The sequence below is a fragment of the Podarcis filfolensis genome, assembly GCF_964270895.1.
Source record: "Podarcis filfolensis genome assembly, chromosome: 8".
Taxonomy (NCBI): domain Eukaryota; kingdom Metazoa; phylum Chordata; class Lepidosauria; order Squamata; family Lacertidae; genus Podarcis; species Podarcis filfolensis.
Genome location: NC_139611.1, coordinates 60,955,705 through 60,972,267, shown reverse-complemented (window position 1 = coordinate 60,972,267; position 16,563 = coordinate 60,955,705). Strand labels below are relative to the sequence as shown.

Below are 16,563 nucleotides of genomic sequence, written 5' to 3'. Positions count from 1 at the left end.
TCAATATCTTCACCATACAGCTTTAACCCAGCAGCCAATGCTGCACTTATAACACAGAGAGACAGGTCAAGGCTAGGCAGTTTATGTCCCATCTTACCTCAGTATTATCTGGTTCATCCTTAATTTTGTTCAGCAGCCCCTGCTGAGGTGCAATAGCTTTATCGTAGTCATTGTCCAAAGGCTCTTCCTTAATTCTAATATTTGGTGCATAGGAATTCCCCAGCTCTTGACCAACGGATTCCTTATTAGCAAACAGGTAGCCAGACTCCTAGCACACAAGAAGAGTAACTTCAGCAGCATATACATTTGGGAGACCATTTCCCATTTACCTCTGAATTTAGCTACAGTCCACTTTCCCAGTTTTTCTCTTCTCCGGTAGCTTTCCCCATGACCTATCCTCTTGTCCTTGTTACCCTGAGTTTCTAGGTTAGGAAACATCTTCTATGTTTCCTGACCTAGAAACTCCTCTCCCCCATTCCCTGGCCCACTTTCTGTCTCTTACACCTGCCTTTCCTTTCCTAGACCCTTGCTGCTTCTCTCTTTCCTAGGCTCTTCTACTTTGCCCCTATATAAGATCAGAGCAGCTCAGCAAATGACAGTCCAGGACCCTTCAACTAGCTCCACCGTTTTGTGACATTATGGCAGCTTAGCCAACTATTAGCAGAGGGTTCAACAGCAGCACAACAAAATCTCTACAATATTCCTATTCCAAAAAAATGCACTTTGATATGCCAATCAAATAAAGGCCCACAACTTACCCTGAAGTTAGTTTCTGGTGTTTGTGGTGCCAACTGTGTCCGTAATGTTTCATCCACTTGATTAGTAACTAGGGAAAAACATATTCAATTAGCATCCCTTTGGAAAGCAATTCACTGCAACCTGTGGACTACTGCAGCAATGCAGGGATGGGGAACTGCATTCGGCTGGCAGGCCTGATCCTGATCTTCTGATTTCTCCACCCACTTCACCCCCCGGATGGGAAATCAACCAACATCATGCAACAACTTCACTCACTGTCAGCACCAATCAGTTGAACAGCACTGTCAGTGAACCCCACTTGTCAAGGAACAATTGGGATCACGTGTTAAATTTTTTAAAAAACATTCCTTTGCAGCAAAATACTTAGCTGCCCCACATTATGTCATCAGGTGTAAGACTGGTCAGCATGGTTTGGGGGAAATGGACTCAGGGGCCAAATTAGAACCCTTGCCAGGTCTAATTAAGTCTCCAGTCCAGAAGTCCCCATCACTGCTGTACTATTTTGTTCATCAGTTTTTTCAAAAGTGGATGGAACTGAGTATGTCAACCAGATGCAGCCATCCATGAGGCAAAGTGAGTGCCATTAAGTGTGGCAGACAGATCTGTCCCATGGTGTGTAATCCACTGGGAATTTCTTTGAAGATGTTTCACTGAAATAAGCAGAAACTCATTAAGTTTAACCTAAACCCTAAGGTTTGCTCTCTGCTTAACCTTAGCAAACAAAGTGTTACCTGATTTATCGAGGAAACTGCTTTTCAATCTGGAATCCATTTCCTTCGGCATTTTTTCCAATCGTTTGTCATGCTCCTGAAAAGGTCCTTCTCTGGCTTTCTCCTTTGTCAAAAAAATATCTTTAGCATCATCTCTTCCTATGCTAAAATCTTTCCGAACAGACTTAAATACAGAGGGCCCTTTGTCAAAAGGGGAAGAGAGGTCTTTCTGAATCACATTTTGCATCTGTGTGTCTTTCTCATTGTCCACTGCATGATCCCGAACCCTCCTCATATCTCCCCGACTATCCTCAGGGCGCGAAGGGAGGCTATCCTTTGCAGGAAAAGTTTGCTCGTCCTCATTGTCACTTCCAACAATAGGAATCCCTGTAAGATCCCCAGAGTTCAAGAAGTAATCACTGTCAACCAACAAAGAGTTTGTAGATCCTGTTCGATTCTGCATTCTGTACGGTATGCTGTCGAAGGCAGGGGTTAGGTTGTGAACAGTTTTCTCAGACATTTCTGTAGGTACAAGCTCACCACCTGGAGATGGAAGAAGAATAAGATGCTTTCCAAAACCAACATATTTACAATATGGAAGCAAATATAACAATGAGGATATTGTTTTGGGCTTTCAGCTGGCTATTACAGTTTGTAATTCTGATGTTTTGTATTTCAAAAGTTGTTTTTTGCAACCTTGTGACTGGATGTGAAAGAGGGAAGGAGACTTAATAAAATAAAATATTTATGTGTGCCCCAATGTATTTACAGTGGTACCTCGGGTTAAGTACTTAATTCGTTCCGGAGGTCTGTTCTTAACCTGAAACTGTTCTTAACCTGAAGCACTTTAGCTAATGGGGCCTCCTGCTGTCACTGCGCTGCCGGAGCACAATTTCTGTTCTCATCCTGAAGCAAAGTTCTTAACCCGAGGTACTATTTCTGGGTTAGCGGAGTCTGTAACCTGAAGCATATGTAACCTGAAGCGTATGTAACCTGAGGTACCACTGTATTATACTTTAGGGCAGTGGTGTCCAAGTTTTTTTCAAAGAGGGCCAGATTTGATGAAGGGTCATGGGAGCCAACCAAAGGGCCAACCAAAATTTGGATCCTTTTTTTAGGATTGAAGTTGTTGAGGTTTTTTTTAGGATTTTACCCCAGGAAATGAACTGCCACAGGGGCCGGATTAAACCGACCAGTGGACCAGATTAGGCCCCCAAAACGGACTTTGGACATGCCTGCTTTAGGGGATGGAATAATGTCCTTAATCTGTCATGAACACACTGCTGACCAACTTCTTTGGAAGACTCAAAGTTCCAGTATGCTAAGAAGAAACAATTAACAATGTTCTTACCATTCTAGAAAATTCCTGATTCCAGTCTTCCTCCCCACCCTTGCCCCAACAATTTGCTGTTATGTGCAAAAAGTACAGACTGTAGTTAACCTAAACTAGAGTTCACTGAAACAAGCCAGGGTCAAACCATGATTTATGATGCACCCTTAAGACTTGACCATGAACTAGTATAACAACCAAAATGGGGCACTCGTTTCACCTTTAAGGCTGCACACTATTTGACAATTATAGAAAGCTTTGTGCCAAGACCTTAAGATAGCTTTCTTTGGTACATACAGCCAGTTTAAACACTATTAGCCTACATGTGGTCAGTGTGTGTTTGTGTCCCCCAATATACAGCTACTTACACTGACTCACCAGACATCCTAGTTCTCATTACTCTTAATTTGCACTGTTCCGCAATTTTAGAGCTCTCTGTGGGGTTATCAGGAATTGCCACAAATACTGCAGATGGGTGGAGAATGCATCCCCCCCAATGGTTTTGCAAAGTGTCAGTATCAGAGTTTTGGAATACATGTAGTAGCTACCAAACTGGGTTATTAGTTAATGATCTGGAATATTTTTTGTTACTTACAACCCCACCACTTAATGACTGGACTTAAGCCATCTGGAACTGGGATTCTGGCATCTTTTAAGAAAGGGACAGAAACTTTTAGCTCATAAAGAAAGGAGTTTCTGAGGAGGAAGGAATCTTTTGTAAATAAACAAATAAAAGAAGCACTTACGTTTTTCTGCTATACTCCCAAAAACTGCATCAGCTTTGTCTTCATACTGCAAAGAGAAAAGGAAATATATAATTATTCTGGTTTATTCACATAATTTCTCATTTATCTATTTATTAAATTTCTATGCTGCTCCTTCATTCAAGAATCACAGGGTGGTTTACAATATAAAAACACAAAAATACATGATAGGAGAAAAGTATTTTCCTCTTCCAGTTACCAAATTCCCAGTGCAAAAACTCACAACTTTATAATGCAGTTATCTTACAATTCAGCCTTCTACACAAATTAAAGAAACAGAATACCTATTCCTACCAAGACTTTCTTATTTTATACAGAAAGGCATAAAATGACCATTAAGGATTAACCAAACAAAATAGATTCATTCACAACATGAACAGATTTTGCAACTGTTGATAATCCAATGATTAAAAAAAAAAAACCTGATGGTTTAAGAGATAATGCTATTTCATGTTGGTGCACCCTCAACTAAGTTCAGAAATTGGAAGTTTGCAGATGGCCCACCCCATGCCCTGTGATTGGTAACAATGCGGGGCTGTCTCAAATTTTGTTTGCTTACATTTCTCTATGCACCCACATTTTCCTATGGTTTTTCAGGCCTATATCCAAATGGGGAGAATGGGACCAGAGAGAATACCCACATCAACCTAGTCCTGTGATTCCAAATGAAGTTTCTGAACCTTAGTGTATTTCTAGAGGAATCCTAGGAGTTGACAAATGCTAGTTTCTTGCTTATTTCAGTAGCTGACAGGAGAGGTGGTTTCTCTGTTTAACAGTACAGTAGTTAAACAGTGAGAGATGGTTCTCCTCTGATCAGCTGTGTTTGATGGTATGGTGCAGGCAAAGTAGTGTTACAAACCTGGCTTTCCAATGCTGAGCACTACTGCTGTTTACCAAGAGGGAGAGGGTCAAGGCAAGGAGAGCTCAGTAAGGAGCCAATCTGCTGTTCCTGTTGTTGCACCTACACCAAGCTATGCACACCTCATTCTCCCAGTAAGCGGAAGTGAGACTCAGAATTGGGAAGCCAGGCACGCAACACCACCCTGCCTGCACTGCTGCCTCTAACATAGTAGGGTTGAGAATGGTACTGTTACTAACATGGTGCGGTACTTGTAGCTGTGCTTCCTAGTGCCATAACAATGGTTTCTGGTAATTAAAAATGTCAAAGCATTTTTTGAAAATAATCTACCCAAAAAGGTACACTGACAGGTGAGGAATGTAGTGGCCTAATTATTCACATTTCAGTGGATTTGTAGACCAGTGCTTTTTCCCCTCTAAAAGGCACTCACAGGGTCTCATAGATAATATCAAGTTAGACCAGCAGTATAAGTGTTAGCAATACAAGTGTTAGCAAACTAGAACCACACTGTAAAATGTACAAGTGATGAATACAACTAGCTATCTGTACAAGCAAAGTAGAAAATATTATAACAGAATAAGTTTAACCACACTTTCACTTGGCCCGTATTTTGATTGTATTAATCTTACCCGCTGAATCGGATCTGATCAGATTTGAAGAGATTCTGCTTAACCGAGCTTCAATTCAGTGGGTAAGATCAGATTTTCACAAGGCACAGCAGTGGAACAGCGAGAAAAGCTTTAGAGCCTAGGGAAATTAATTGGTACACAACATGATCAAAATATGACATTGTGAGAGGAAACTGTTTCCTCATAACATGTGTTTCTCTCATTAATGAAAACTTAAGTCCTGCATATAATTTTGTGTTCTGGTATTTTAAAATTTGACTATTCTCTGCTCTGTCTGCTTTTAACAGATGCCATTAGTCAGGAAATACTCTGTCATACTGGTCAGGGAATATACGCTCATGTTTTGGCTTTTATATTTCAAACCTGCAGTGTCCCCCGTAGCACTGTTAACTTATCTTCTACCAGTGTGTCAATTTCTCCTGAACATAACATAGGTATTTATGTACACTTTGAGAACAGTCTCTAAATCTATAGTTCTAGGAACATCATCTTCCAATTAACATTAATTTCTGATTCATTTTTTTTCAAAGTTATATTGTGAAATACTAGGACTGTAAAGCATCTATTGCTGCTTTTTTAACTGTGTATTTTTTGTCTCTACTTAATATCATTTGATTGAATTTACCACATTCCTTCAAAGTTGTCATTAACACTGAGTAAAAGGATCATCGTTTATTAATAAGACAAAAACTATCTCCTGTTCTCTTATGTCTGTACAAAAATCAAACCTCTGGTCCGATTCTGCTTTGTATTCCAAAGTCAATTTACCTACCCTCATGTACCTATCCAACAACCAAACATACTCATTCATCTTCACTCTGTCTGACAGACTTTGTTAATTCTTCAATCACAGATGAAGAAACATCAGATACTGAAGTCACTTGTGTTATGGCTCCACTTGTTAATGTTCAAAAGAAAGGATTGCTCTTTTACAGCATGTTTCCAAAAATGATACTATCCAATAAAACATTATTGGTCATCATTAAAATAGCTAAGCTCACATTCAAGGCAAAGCCATAGCTAGGGAAACCAATCATGGTTTCTTCAGCAAATATGTCTCACAGATAAGTAAACAATTTATGGCTTGTTTCCCCAGAGCTTGCTTTGTTTTCCAGCTGCTGATGTAGCTTAGCAAGCATATGGGGTGGGGTGTTCTAACAAACAACAGTTAAACAAGACCAGTGGATTCAGACAGAGCATTAAACCATAGTTTAAACAAGCCATGGTTTCTCATGCTGGTTCGTTGCCAGAAAACAAACCATGATAAAACTGCAGGCCATATATGGACATTCCTTTTTTGTATTTGTATTTAGTTTTATTGGTTTTAATGTAAACAGTATAACAGGTAACAGAGGTTTAGCAGCCAGATTTACAATTACAACAAGGGTGTGATGTATTGAAACGTAACACTGTGAGACATCTACCAAAACAAGATGAACATAAAATATCCATTCCAACATAAACCATGAGTCACTGGGTACCAATAGCCAGCATTATATTTATTAATAAAGCTTATAAACAGAAACCAGATGACAAAGTTATCATGTTTTGCCAAACCCTTAATCACTGCATGATGATGACATGAGTGTTCTGAAAGAGAAATATCCCATATTCTTGACCACCATCTCTCTTTGGAGGGCCCATCTGGGGCTTTCCAGTTTTGAGCAACTTCTAAGTGTACAGCAGCCAGTAATAAGGAGATTAAATCTTTGTGATACCTTGGGGTTTGTCAGACTTTCAGCTGTCAAAAATCTTTCAGAAAGACCCGGTGCATTCAGATGCAATATCAGAAATTCAGGGGAATCAGGCCAATTTCTTGTAATTGTAGATGAATAAAAGCAAACATATTAGACACAATGCTAATTTCATCTATGATTAATAGTAGTAAAGGCTTAATGAGGCTCTGTAGAAAGGCAGCAGTGTCAAGACCTAACTTTCAATACTTCATCCACGTGCTCCATTGGGAGCATAAAACAGCTTACGGGATAATCACACTACCAATGCTGTACTGAGTATAAGAAGAGCCTTGCTGGACCAAAGGCCCATCTGGACCAAATTGTTTTCACATTAGCCAACCAGATGCCTACGGGAAGGTCATAAGCAGGACAGGGATGCAATAGCACTCTCCTCACTTATGACATCCTGCAACAGGAATTCAGAGATGTACTGTCTCCAACAGCGGAAGTAGGATATGGCCATTGTGGTTAGTAGCCACTCATAGCATTCTCCTCCGTGAATTTGTCTAATTCTCTTTTAATGCAACCCAAGTTGGGGACTGTCACTACCTTATGTGAAAACGAAATCAGGAATTTATGCAATATGTGAACAAGTTTGCTTTTGTCTAACTGGAATCTTCCGATATTCAGATTCACGAGATGAAGTTGGTTCTGGCATTATGAGATTTCCCTATCCACTATCCATGCATGTTCTCATACAACTCAATTGTGTCCCCACCCTCACCTATTTTCTTTAGTTAAAAAGCTACAAATGTAACCCATCTTCACAGCGGAGTTGCTCCATCCCCTTGCTCTATAGCAGGGGTCGGCAAAGTTTTTGTTGCTTGGGCCGGTTCACAGTCCCACAGACACCGCGGTGGGCCAGAGTGTGTGTGCGCTCACGCATGCGCAAATGCTATTTTCAGCGTGGAGGAGGCGTGTGCAGCTTCCCATTGCCTGAAGGAGCTTCCTGCAGCCAATGGGAAGCCGGCCAGTGTCGCGAAAGGCGGTTCCCCACTCTGCTCCGTGCCGGTTTAGCGTGGCACACAGGAGCCGACCAAGCAGGCAGTGGGGGTAAACAGCTCCCATGGGCCACTTGTGGCCCATGTGCCTTTGGTTGCTGACCCCTGCTCTACAGTTCACTTCTGTCTCTGGTACAACGCCCTTGGTACAACACATTGTGAGCATTATACTTCCCAAATTTGCTTGAATTATAGCCTTGTAACAGGGTGGGCTCCCGTTGCTCGGTCCCTGCTCCTGCCAACCTAGCAGTTCGAAAGCACGTTAAAGTGTAAGTAGATAAATAGGTACTGCTTCAGCAGGAAGGTAAATGGTGTTTCCGTGTGCTGCTCTGGTTCGCCAGAAGTGGTTTAGTCATGCTGGCCACATGACCCGGAAGCTGCGGACAAACGCCGGCTCCCTCGGCCAGTAAAGCGAGATGAGCGCCGCAACCCCCAGAGTCGTCCGCGACTGGAACTAACAGTCAGGGGTCCCTTTACCTTAACTTGATTAGATCCACTATTTTGTGAACACTAATTCTCACATAAGACCTAACAAGTAATACTAGAGGACAGAACACTAAACTCAACAGAACTTTGCATTTCTCACAAGCTTCTATGACTGAGAATATGAGCTTAGGTTTATCTTTGGGCTCAGCTCATATGTAACGAAGTCCTTAATTTTATCTCTCTTTCCTGTACTAATTACTGATCGTCTAGCAATGTAAATAGTGTATGCTGAACATTCTTAAACTCAAAGAATGATCATTACACTGAACTCTGATAGCACTGACTCAAGTGTTCTTTTTTCAATTTTTCAGTTCTACAATAATGAACAGAACCAAGCATTTTATTTATTTTTCATCAACAATATTTAACCAATTCACCTAAGATGGTTCACATGTAATGCTAAGCCAGACTATGTCTTAGTGCACATGTCTAAGTGTGACTGAGAGATCACAATCATGATCCTTGCCTAGTCCTCTTGCTGCTGCATTGCCAGAGGTTGTCTTATAGCATGTTGTCTAAACTTAGGCTCATAGTTTCTCTTCTCCAGAAAGCTGTAAAACTAAGAACTTTGCTTACAGCTCACAATTTGTCTAGCATGAGACAAACCAGGAGCCCAGGTTTGGACCTGCTAAGCCAAACCATAGCTTAGCTCACAGCAGAGCAGCAGCAGGACCAGAGGAGGAGCAAAGTGCTCACAATTTCCTCTCCGGGAGCCTGCATGCACATGCATTCATGCTATAGTCTGGCTTAGCATTATGTGCGAGCCAGCTCAGAATCATCATGGAGTGTTGTGGCCTTTTACACAATAAAGTACAAACTATATTTCTGTACACAAATCATTTTCTGTATTTTGATTGGTAATACATGAGCTCATCTGTATTCAGTTTTCTAGTAAAGCTACTTCTGTTTTTGTTACTGAGAACATGATTCATAAAAATAATTTACAGTGATGACAGTAATCACTATAAAGGAGTATTCAATTGTTTAATTTCTTCTTTAAGATGAGACATTCTTGTAATTCTTTTGTATGGTTTTATGGCATTTTATGTGTTACAGTATTTGCATATATTACTGTGATATTTTATGTGAGTGGGTGAGTTTTATGTGAGTTTACAGTTTACAGTTGTTTTAGTCTTTCAGAATGCCTACCTTAAATTTATCCTTCTCTTGTCTAATCTGCACTGCTAAGTTGCCTGTACGAGTAACAAATTGTTTTAGATTTAACCTTATTTGAAATTTTGTTGTGACTGATTTTAGAGATCCAAAAGAATTCCTCATAACATTAGCTATACTGTAGTAAGGGGCACAAAGTATAAGGCATTTTTAAAGAAAAGAAAAGCTTTAAAATCTATCTCCCTGCTCTCCCTCCCTTGTCCCTTTTTTGTCTTTTGATAATAGGTACTTTTTAGACCACACCTTATTTCCCCTCAGGACACATTTTGTCCTATTTCTTTTAGCAACGTTAGCCTAATTTTTGGCTTTATTTGTTATGTTTATTATCTGATGTATCTCTGATTTAAGTGTGGTCCCTGTAATATTTCTCCTCACCCCTTTTAGCTTTTTGAGGTGGTAGTATCTACGTCTCTTCTGTCGCTTTCTTTGTTGCTTCGATGGCATTTTTTCTTCTTTGTATTTTACTCCAGATGCTAAAAGAATAATATTCAAGTCTGGTTAAAAATATTTAGTGTTGATTCTACTGAGGCAACACACTTAGTCATATTTAGCATATCTCTAAAACAGTTGCAGTATATTCTGAATTATGGTTGGGCCTTAAAATCATCCTTGTGATACACCACAGTACATTTGAGTCAAAAAAGTAACAAACTCAAGAAGCTGCTAAAAAACAAAAGAACATCAGAGCAGAATAAGACACAAAGCAGTTTGCTTCAACACGAAGCATTTCAAACTCATCTAGCCTATATCTCACCTAAAATAAGCCCATGTATGTGTGGGTTTCATACTAAGTAGGCATCATTGGCAAAGAGGAGAATTGACTTCTCTACCAAGGGTAATCTGGCTTCTGGCTTGTCTGCCAAGGGTAACAATGTAGTTTTATGATATACAAAATTATCCCCCAACACTAACAGTGATTTTTTACACTTGAAGGGTAAAAAATTACTGTGAAAATTGATACAAATTATCACTACTGACAGTTCCCAACTTCCTTCCTCCTAGATTCATAGAATCTGAGTTTGCACCTTAATTTTTAACAATGTTGTAACACAAAATAAATTAAGAACAGAGGACCAAAATTCCCAACACCAGTATGTACATGAACCCAATATGACATAGTTGTTACTTTTGCTGTTGGATGTTGTATGTTTAAGTAATCTTGAAATGTGGCTTTTTGTATGTTATTATATTTGCTATTGTTGTGCTATGTTACTATGAAATTGTTACTATGTCATTGTTTGCTATGTTATTATAAAATTGTTTTTGTGGTGTTTGCTTGAAGTGCATTCCTGTTTTCTGTTGTAAGCTGCTTTGAGCATGATTTTGTGTGTGGAAAAGCAACATACAAATAAAATGAATGAATGAATGAATATTGGGATGCAAATAAAATGGTTCCAGCAACATTTGCTTCTTGAAACTATTAATTTAATATATATTAAGATATTTAGAATGTGCAAATAAAGGAAAATTAAACAAAGTATTTTGTTTTAGAATTATTAATTTTTGAATATAATTGGTAGTTCTTAGCAATATGTGTACTCTCATTCACAATATAAGCTCTACACTTCACTACAAAGGTTGCATGTGGCAGAATGAAATGCAATTCACAGTGCTACATAAGGCATGTGCAGAAAGTTTGGTCCAGAAGATCTTAAAAATAATGCTTATTTTAGACCAGTAACCCCATGGCATCTGATTTACTACTACTACTACTAAAAGAAGAAGATGGCTTTAAACTTCATTATGTTCAGTCAGCAGGCACAGACAAATCTGGTCTAGTTCTAGGAGTCATCTTCACACCGTAGCAACCAGGGCCAATAGTTGACAACCACATGAACCTAAACTTTAGGCAACAGAAAGCAAAATAATTTCACCATTGAGAGATGGCTCCAGAATCATGTCCATAATTACCAGTAGGGCATACAAACATCTGAATAATGTACTAGAGTTTATAGTTTCTGCAGCTGCAATCTCCCATCCATGTTTCCCAAGGTATAGTGCTGATTTCTGAGTAAAGTTTACATCGACTTGAATCCCCTTTCTTTTCCCCTTCCCTCTCATCCTTTCAGTGTTCTGTCATGTGCAAAGTCAACGGCCATTAACCATCTCTCTTGCACATCTTGATTTTCTGTCTCAAAGATTTTTTGATTAATATAAACTCAGCTGCACAAAGTGGTGTAGCACAGCCTCCAACAATCTGGTGCCCTCCATGTGTTTTAGACTACAACTGTCACCCTATTATTGGGATTATAATTAGCTTTAAAAAGTTTTCAATGCTGTATCTTAAATTGCTGTGATCTTAGGATAAAAAGTGAATAACAAATTGTTGTTGTTGTTTGCTGCTGCTGCATGTGTCTTAAAAAGAAATCATAACACTTTTATCCTACCCTTCCTCCAAGAAGCTCAGGGTGGTGTAAAAGATTTTCCGCCCATTTTATACTCTCAACCATCCTATGTCCGAATGATAGTGACTGGCCCAAGGTCACCCAGTGGGCTTCATAGCTTGGAGAGAAGGGAAGATCTTTATTGCTACAAGGTGAAAAACAGCTTTTGAGACCTATTTATGCAGCATTCCTGTACAGAAGGGTTCAATTCCTCTCCCAGCACCATGACTGCAACTGAAATAGGAGCCCCTTACACCTGCTTTTGAGTGTGATAAAAAGTGCAGAGGTCCGATCACAGATTTTCCACATCATGTCTGTTTTAGCCCTATCTTTAGACAATGGAGATGGAAAAAAAATCAGAGGGGGACTGAAGAAAGTGGGTGAATGTGAGAATGCGTAAGTTTAATTTCAGAAGAAGAAAGAGACGCATGAGAGAAGCTAGGGTGGGGATGATGTAGAGATGTAGCATTAAGTTACCTGCTATAATTTACACAATGCGTGAAATCCAGGCTCTAGTGCAAAACCTGAATCCCCTCACCACAAAACAACTAGCAATCACCATCACAGGAGTGATACAACTTAAGATACAAGAGAACAACTGCTGGAAAAATGCAAGCAGACAGTACTCCCAGTATCCTATAACTGATTTTTAAAATGGCCTTGAAATCTGAAATGATTATTGGGTATGTGCATCTTTGATCGCTCCAAAAATGCTGAAGCATTGTTACGATTGCTAGAGGTAATATTGTTACTACTAGAAAGTTAAAGGGTGTTCCATTAAACTGGCTGCAGCCCACGAGAACACAAATAATAATAATGTCCTAAAAATACTGTTAATATTAAGCCAGGGCAAAATGGAGTGGCTTGTTTCCTTAAGTGGGCTGGGTCATTGGTAGCAGTAATACCACTGCTCCAGCTTTCCTTTGTCTTCTGAGCACAATATGCAATGCTAGTCTTTAAAACCTTGGGTTCCACAATGAAAGATGGGATTAGCAATAGAAGACAGTAACAAAATTAAGTCTGTTTCACTCCAGCCCCCTTTTCCATAGCCCACAACAGCCATTCATATCTACCCCTTTATTTAAAAAAATATCGGGTACCATATCCACACAACAAGGGCTCTCAACAATGTACTATTGGCAATTACCTCACAACGATGGGAATTCGCTCCCCAAATGTTTCTCCAAGCCCAGGCTTGATCATTTTCTATGGCTAGGATAAGACTCTTTGAAAACTGAAGGTTAAGTCTGGTGGCTACCGTTGTCTGGCAGGAAAGAAAAGAAGAAGTTTTGTGTGTGAAACACTGGATTTAATTTACCTCAACCATCAAGTTACTAGCAAACCACTCTTATTTGCTCTTTAATCCCCATCTGCAGTATGTGGGAAATTATAATGGCCTACCTTACAGGGCTTTTCGACTGATTTTATAGAACTCTGGAGGAATGCAAAGAGTTCTCAAATTGGGGAACAGTAAATAATTTTTTGAAACCTAAAAATAATCATAAGGATAATGGGATCTATACTTGGAAAGAGCAATATACAAATACTAAGAATATGATTAGTAAGCAAACACATTATTTACATATTTCAATACAATATACAATTTTGTTTCATTATATTATTTTCTGCTAGTTTTAAACACTACCTACTTTGAGCCCCAAAATATTTGACAGCATTTCAATTTTACAACTAACTGAAAAACATTTCTACAATATCAAGACATCACATATTCAATTAAATTTTCTATAAATATGAGCAGACAAGCTATCTGAGTTCATTAAGAAAAACTGACATGGTTCAACATTATTTTTAATAACATCATCATCCAGTTGCTATCAACTTCCACCACAATTACAAGTTCTTAGATGCTTGAAATAATACTATGCCTTCCTGGATTTCTTTCTGCTCATTGTACTACAAGGTTTATTTACTGTGGGGGGGGGGGGGGCACAGAGAGAAACTATAGAAATGTAACTTTAAAAAATATATATCAACTTTTGTACAGAATGCCTCCAAGCATACCATTCCTGGGAGCGTAAGTAATAGATAAATATTGTTTTGTAATAGCATACAAAAGTCAGATATTCTTGAGCCGTGGCCAAATAAGATTAAAGAAATAGTCAGAAACACTGATGGGGGGGGTGTTCAACTAGCAAGTGAATCCCACTGCCCCTCCCAGGTCTGGGAAACATTGTTTAGCATAAAATACAGTGGACATTCCATCTTCAAGCCCTTCCCAGGGTTGTGTTTGCAGAATCATAAAAGCAATTCATTGATTCCTACCTTCGAAGCATCTAGGGAGAGAGGAGTGCAGTGGGTAACAAAGAGCCAGCCTGCTGCATATACCTGCTGCAGGAAAAGAAGCACTTCCAACAGGAAGTGAACCCCTAGAGGTCAGGAGAGCCATAGAGAGCAGCTAAGGAGAGAGCTTGCATGAGTTGTGAACTCAGAAGAGCTTTGCTGGAACTGTAGAGCCCCCTAGCAGTGTCAGCTGTTGCAGCCGCCTGTGTCTAACGTCTGGCACTGCGACTGCAAGGGGAGAATGGATATGTTCATCCTAGCCTTTCTCAATAAAGTTGGACAGTCACCTGTTCTTCAGGGTTTATTTTCAAACAACATTCCCTGCATGTTGGGAAACATGGCAAATGTAAAACTCTGCTCAAAACAAGAACCTAACCTGCAGCATTCATTAAAAAGAAATAAAAGCCATTTACCCATGTATTGCTCCCTAGTTTAAAATAAAGAACACTGAAACAGCAAATAAATTATTTTAAGCGTAATGACTGAAAATGGCATTTTGAATATTTATCTAAATTTTTCTGATTTCAAGTATAGGATGATGTGATTAATGACAATGAGTGATAACCAAGTACAACCAATGAAAGTTATGTAAGCCCATTGATTTTAGTTGGTCTACTCTGTATATGATTAACAGCAGCTATCAAGTTTGGGCAAATATTTTACAAATCCACTTAGATCAGATGTCATGGGGAAAAGCTACTTTCATAATTTCTCCCATTAAAAATGTTCTATATGAATACCAAATAAACAGACATTCAAGTGGGCCCTGCAAAAAGCACTGCAGTGTGGAATGCTTCTGTTCAGAGTTCCAGCCAGACATATTTTGCTCACTGCATATGCTCAGTTCTCATTAGGCTGTTTTCTCTTTCCCACCACCAGCACCTTTTCCCCTAAAGCTTTTTGGACTTCTGCAGTTTGCCCCTAGGCTTGCTGATACATTATTCATTGGCTGCAGCAGTTTTGGCTATACTGTATAAGCACCACTCAGATAACTAAGTTTGCAATTAGAGGGGGGTCTGAAAGTGGGGGATATTAACACCAGTCCCTTGGCATGGTAGAATGATTTCCTGTTGAGATCCAGACTTTCAGCACCTTTTCCGCTTTGCAGAGGCAAGGGACCTATTAGGATGATCTGCCACTGGAGGCTAATGGATACAACTGGCTTCCAGAAGCCCTGGTCCACCTGTGGAATATATGAATTGCTCAGGAAGCTGACACTATCACCCTTGAGATCCCTCCACCATGTCATAAAGCCCACGTTGCTCCTTGGTAGACCCCCTCCTTCATGTCCACCCTCCTTGGTAGGTCTGCAGTGTGGCAACATAAGAACAAGCCTTTTCAGTGGAGGCTCCATACTTATGGAATGTTCATTCGAGGGGGGCTTGCCTGGTGCCATCATTGCGTAACTTTAGGTGCCAGGCGAATACATTTCTTTTTTGCCAGGCCTTTGGCTCTTACTTATCTGTGACCTCCTTAAGTGGGTGGGATATTTTAATCTTTCCTTTTAAAAATAGCACAGACTTTTAGATTTTTTTAATGGCTGTATGTTTGTTTATATATTGTAAGCCACCTTATGCCAATAAATGCCAATAATTAAATACTGTAAGCCACCTTCTGTTACCTTGGTAAAAAAGCAATCAATAAATTCAATAAAAATGAGTATAAATGATTCTATTCTATTCTATTGGGGTGCTTTCCTGGGCCCCCCCCCCAAGACACTGAGTCATATAAAGTAATGCCCAAGAGTGGATTACAATCAACATTTGGGAAGTAGGAAGACTAGGGGATTTCCTGTGCCAACAAACACTTTTATGTATTTAATACTTTTGTTATTTTATTGATTTCCCCCCCACTTCCTCCAGTCATGCTCATTGCACCCCACAGAATTAGACACAAAAATATTAGCCAAGACCACAGGCGCTGTGGAAGTTGTCTTATAGCACATCAGACAATTGGTTCATGCAATTCAGTCAACGCTAGGTATCCCCAACCTGCGGCCCTCCAGAGGTTTTGGCCTACAACTCCCATGATCCCTAGCTAACAGGACCAGTGGTCAGGGATGATGGGAAGTGTAGTCCAAAACATCTGGAGGCCCAAAGGTTGGGAATGCCTAGTCAACACCAACTAGTTCTCATGTCACTTTAAGCCAGGATTGGGAAACCTCAAGCATTGCCATTTAGCCCATGATGCCATTTTGCAGATGATTTAAGGTGTGGCGTGGGTAAGGGTGGGGCTTCAAAAGAACACCAGGGCACTCCCAACCACTCATCTGCACACCTCGCTGAAGGACTGATGCCGACACATTTTCCATTCTATGGAAACCTAGCCCTCCCAGTGCTGCTCCACAGGGGGTGGGGTGGGGGATAAGAACAAAGGGGGGAAAGTCTCCCCTTGGTTTCCTCACCCCACCTCTCTGCTGCTGGCTCATCCA

At 39.9% G+C, this 16,563-nt stretch overlaps 1 protein-coding gene across 15 annotated transcripts in view; it reads right to left on the bottom strand.

Annotated features, from left to right (window-relative positions):
- The window catches only part of ZMYM4 (zinc finger MYM-type containing 4), a 56,635-nt gene that overhangs the window by 24,773 nt on the left and 15,299 nt on the right, over positions 1-16,563 (bottom strand). For 4 of the 15 annotated variants that reach the window (XM_083625424.1, XM_083625429.1, XM_083625427.1 and 1 more), the window contains 5 exons: positions 12,979-13,095; positions 3,546-3,591; positions 1,491-2,012; positions 759-826; positions 98-268 (listed from right to left, as the gene is read on the bottom strand). In XM_083625424.1, the coding sequence (XP_083481550.1) occupies positions 98-268; positions 759-826; positions 1,491-2,012; positions 3,546-3,591; positions 12,979-13,095 (924 nt within the window). Of the gene's footprint in view, positions 1-97; positions 269-758; positions 827-1,490; positions 2,013-3,545; positions 3,592-5,051; positions 5,170-6,769; positions 7,019-9,822; positions 9,921-12,978; positions 13,096-14,114; positions 15,813-16,563 lie in introns of those variants that run through there. The other 11 variants (XM_083625437.1, XM_083625433.1, XM_083625434.1 and 8 more) reach the window with 8 other exon arrangements.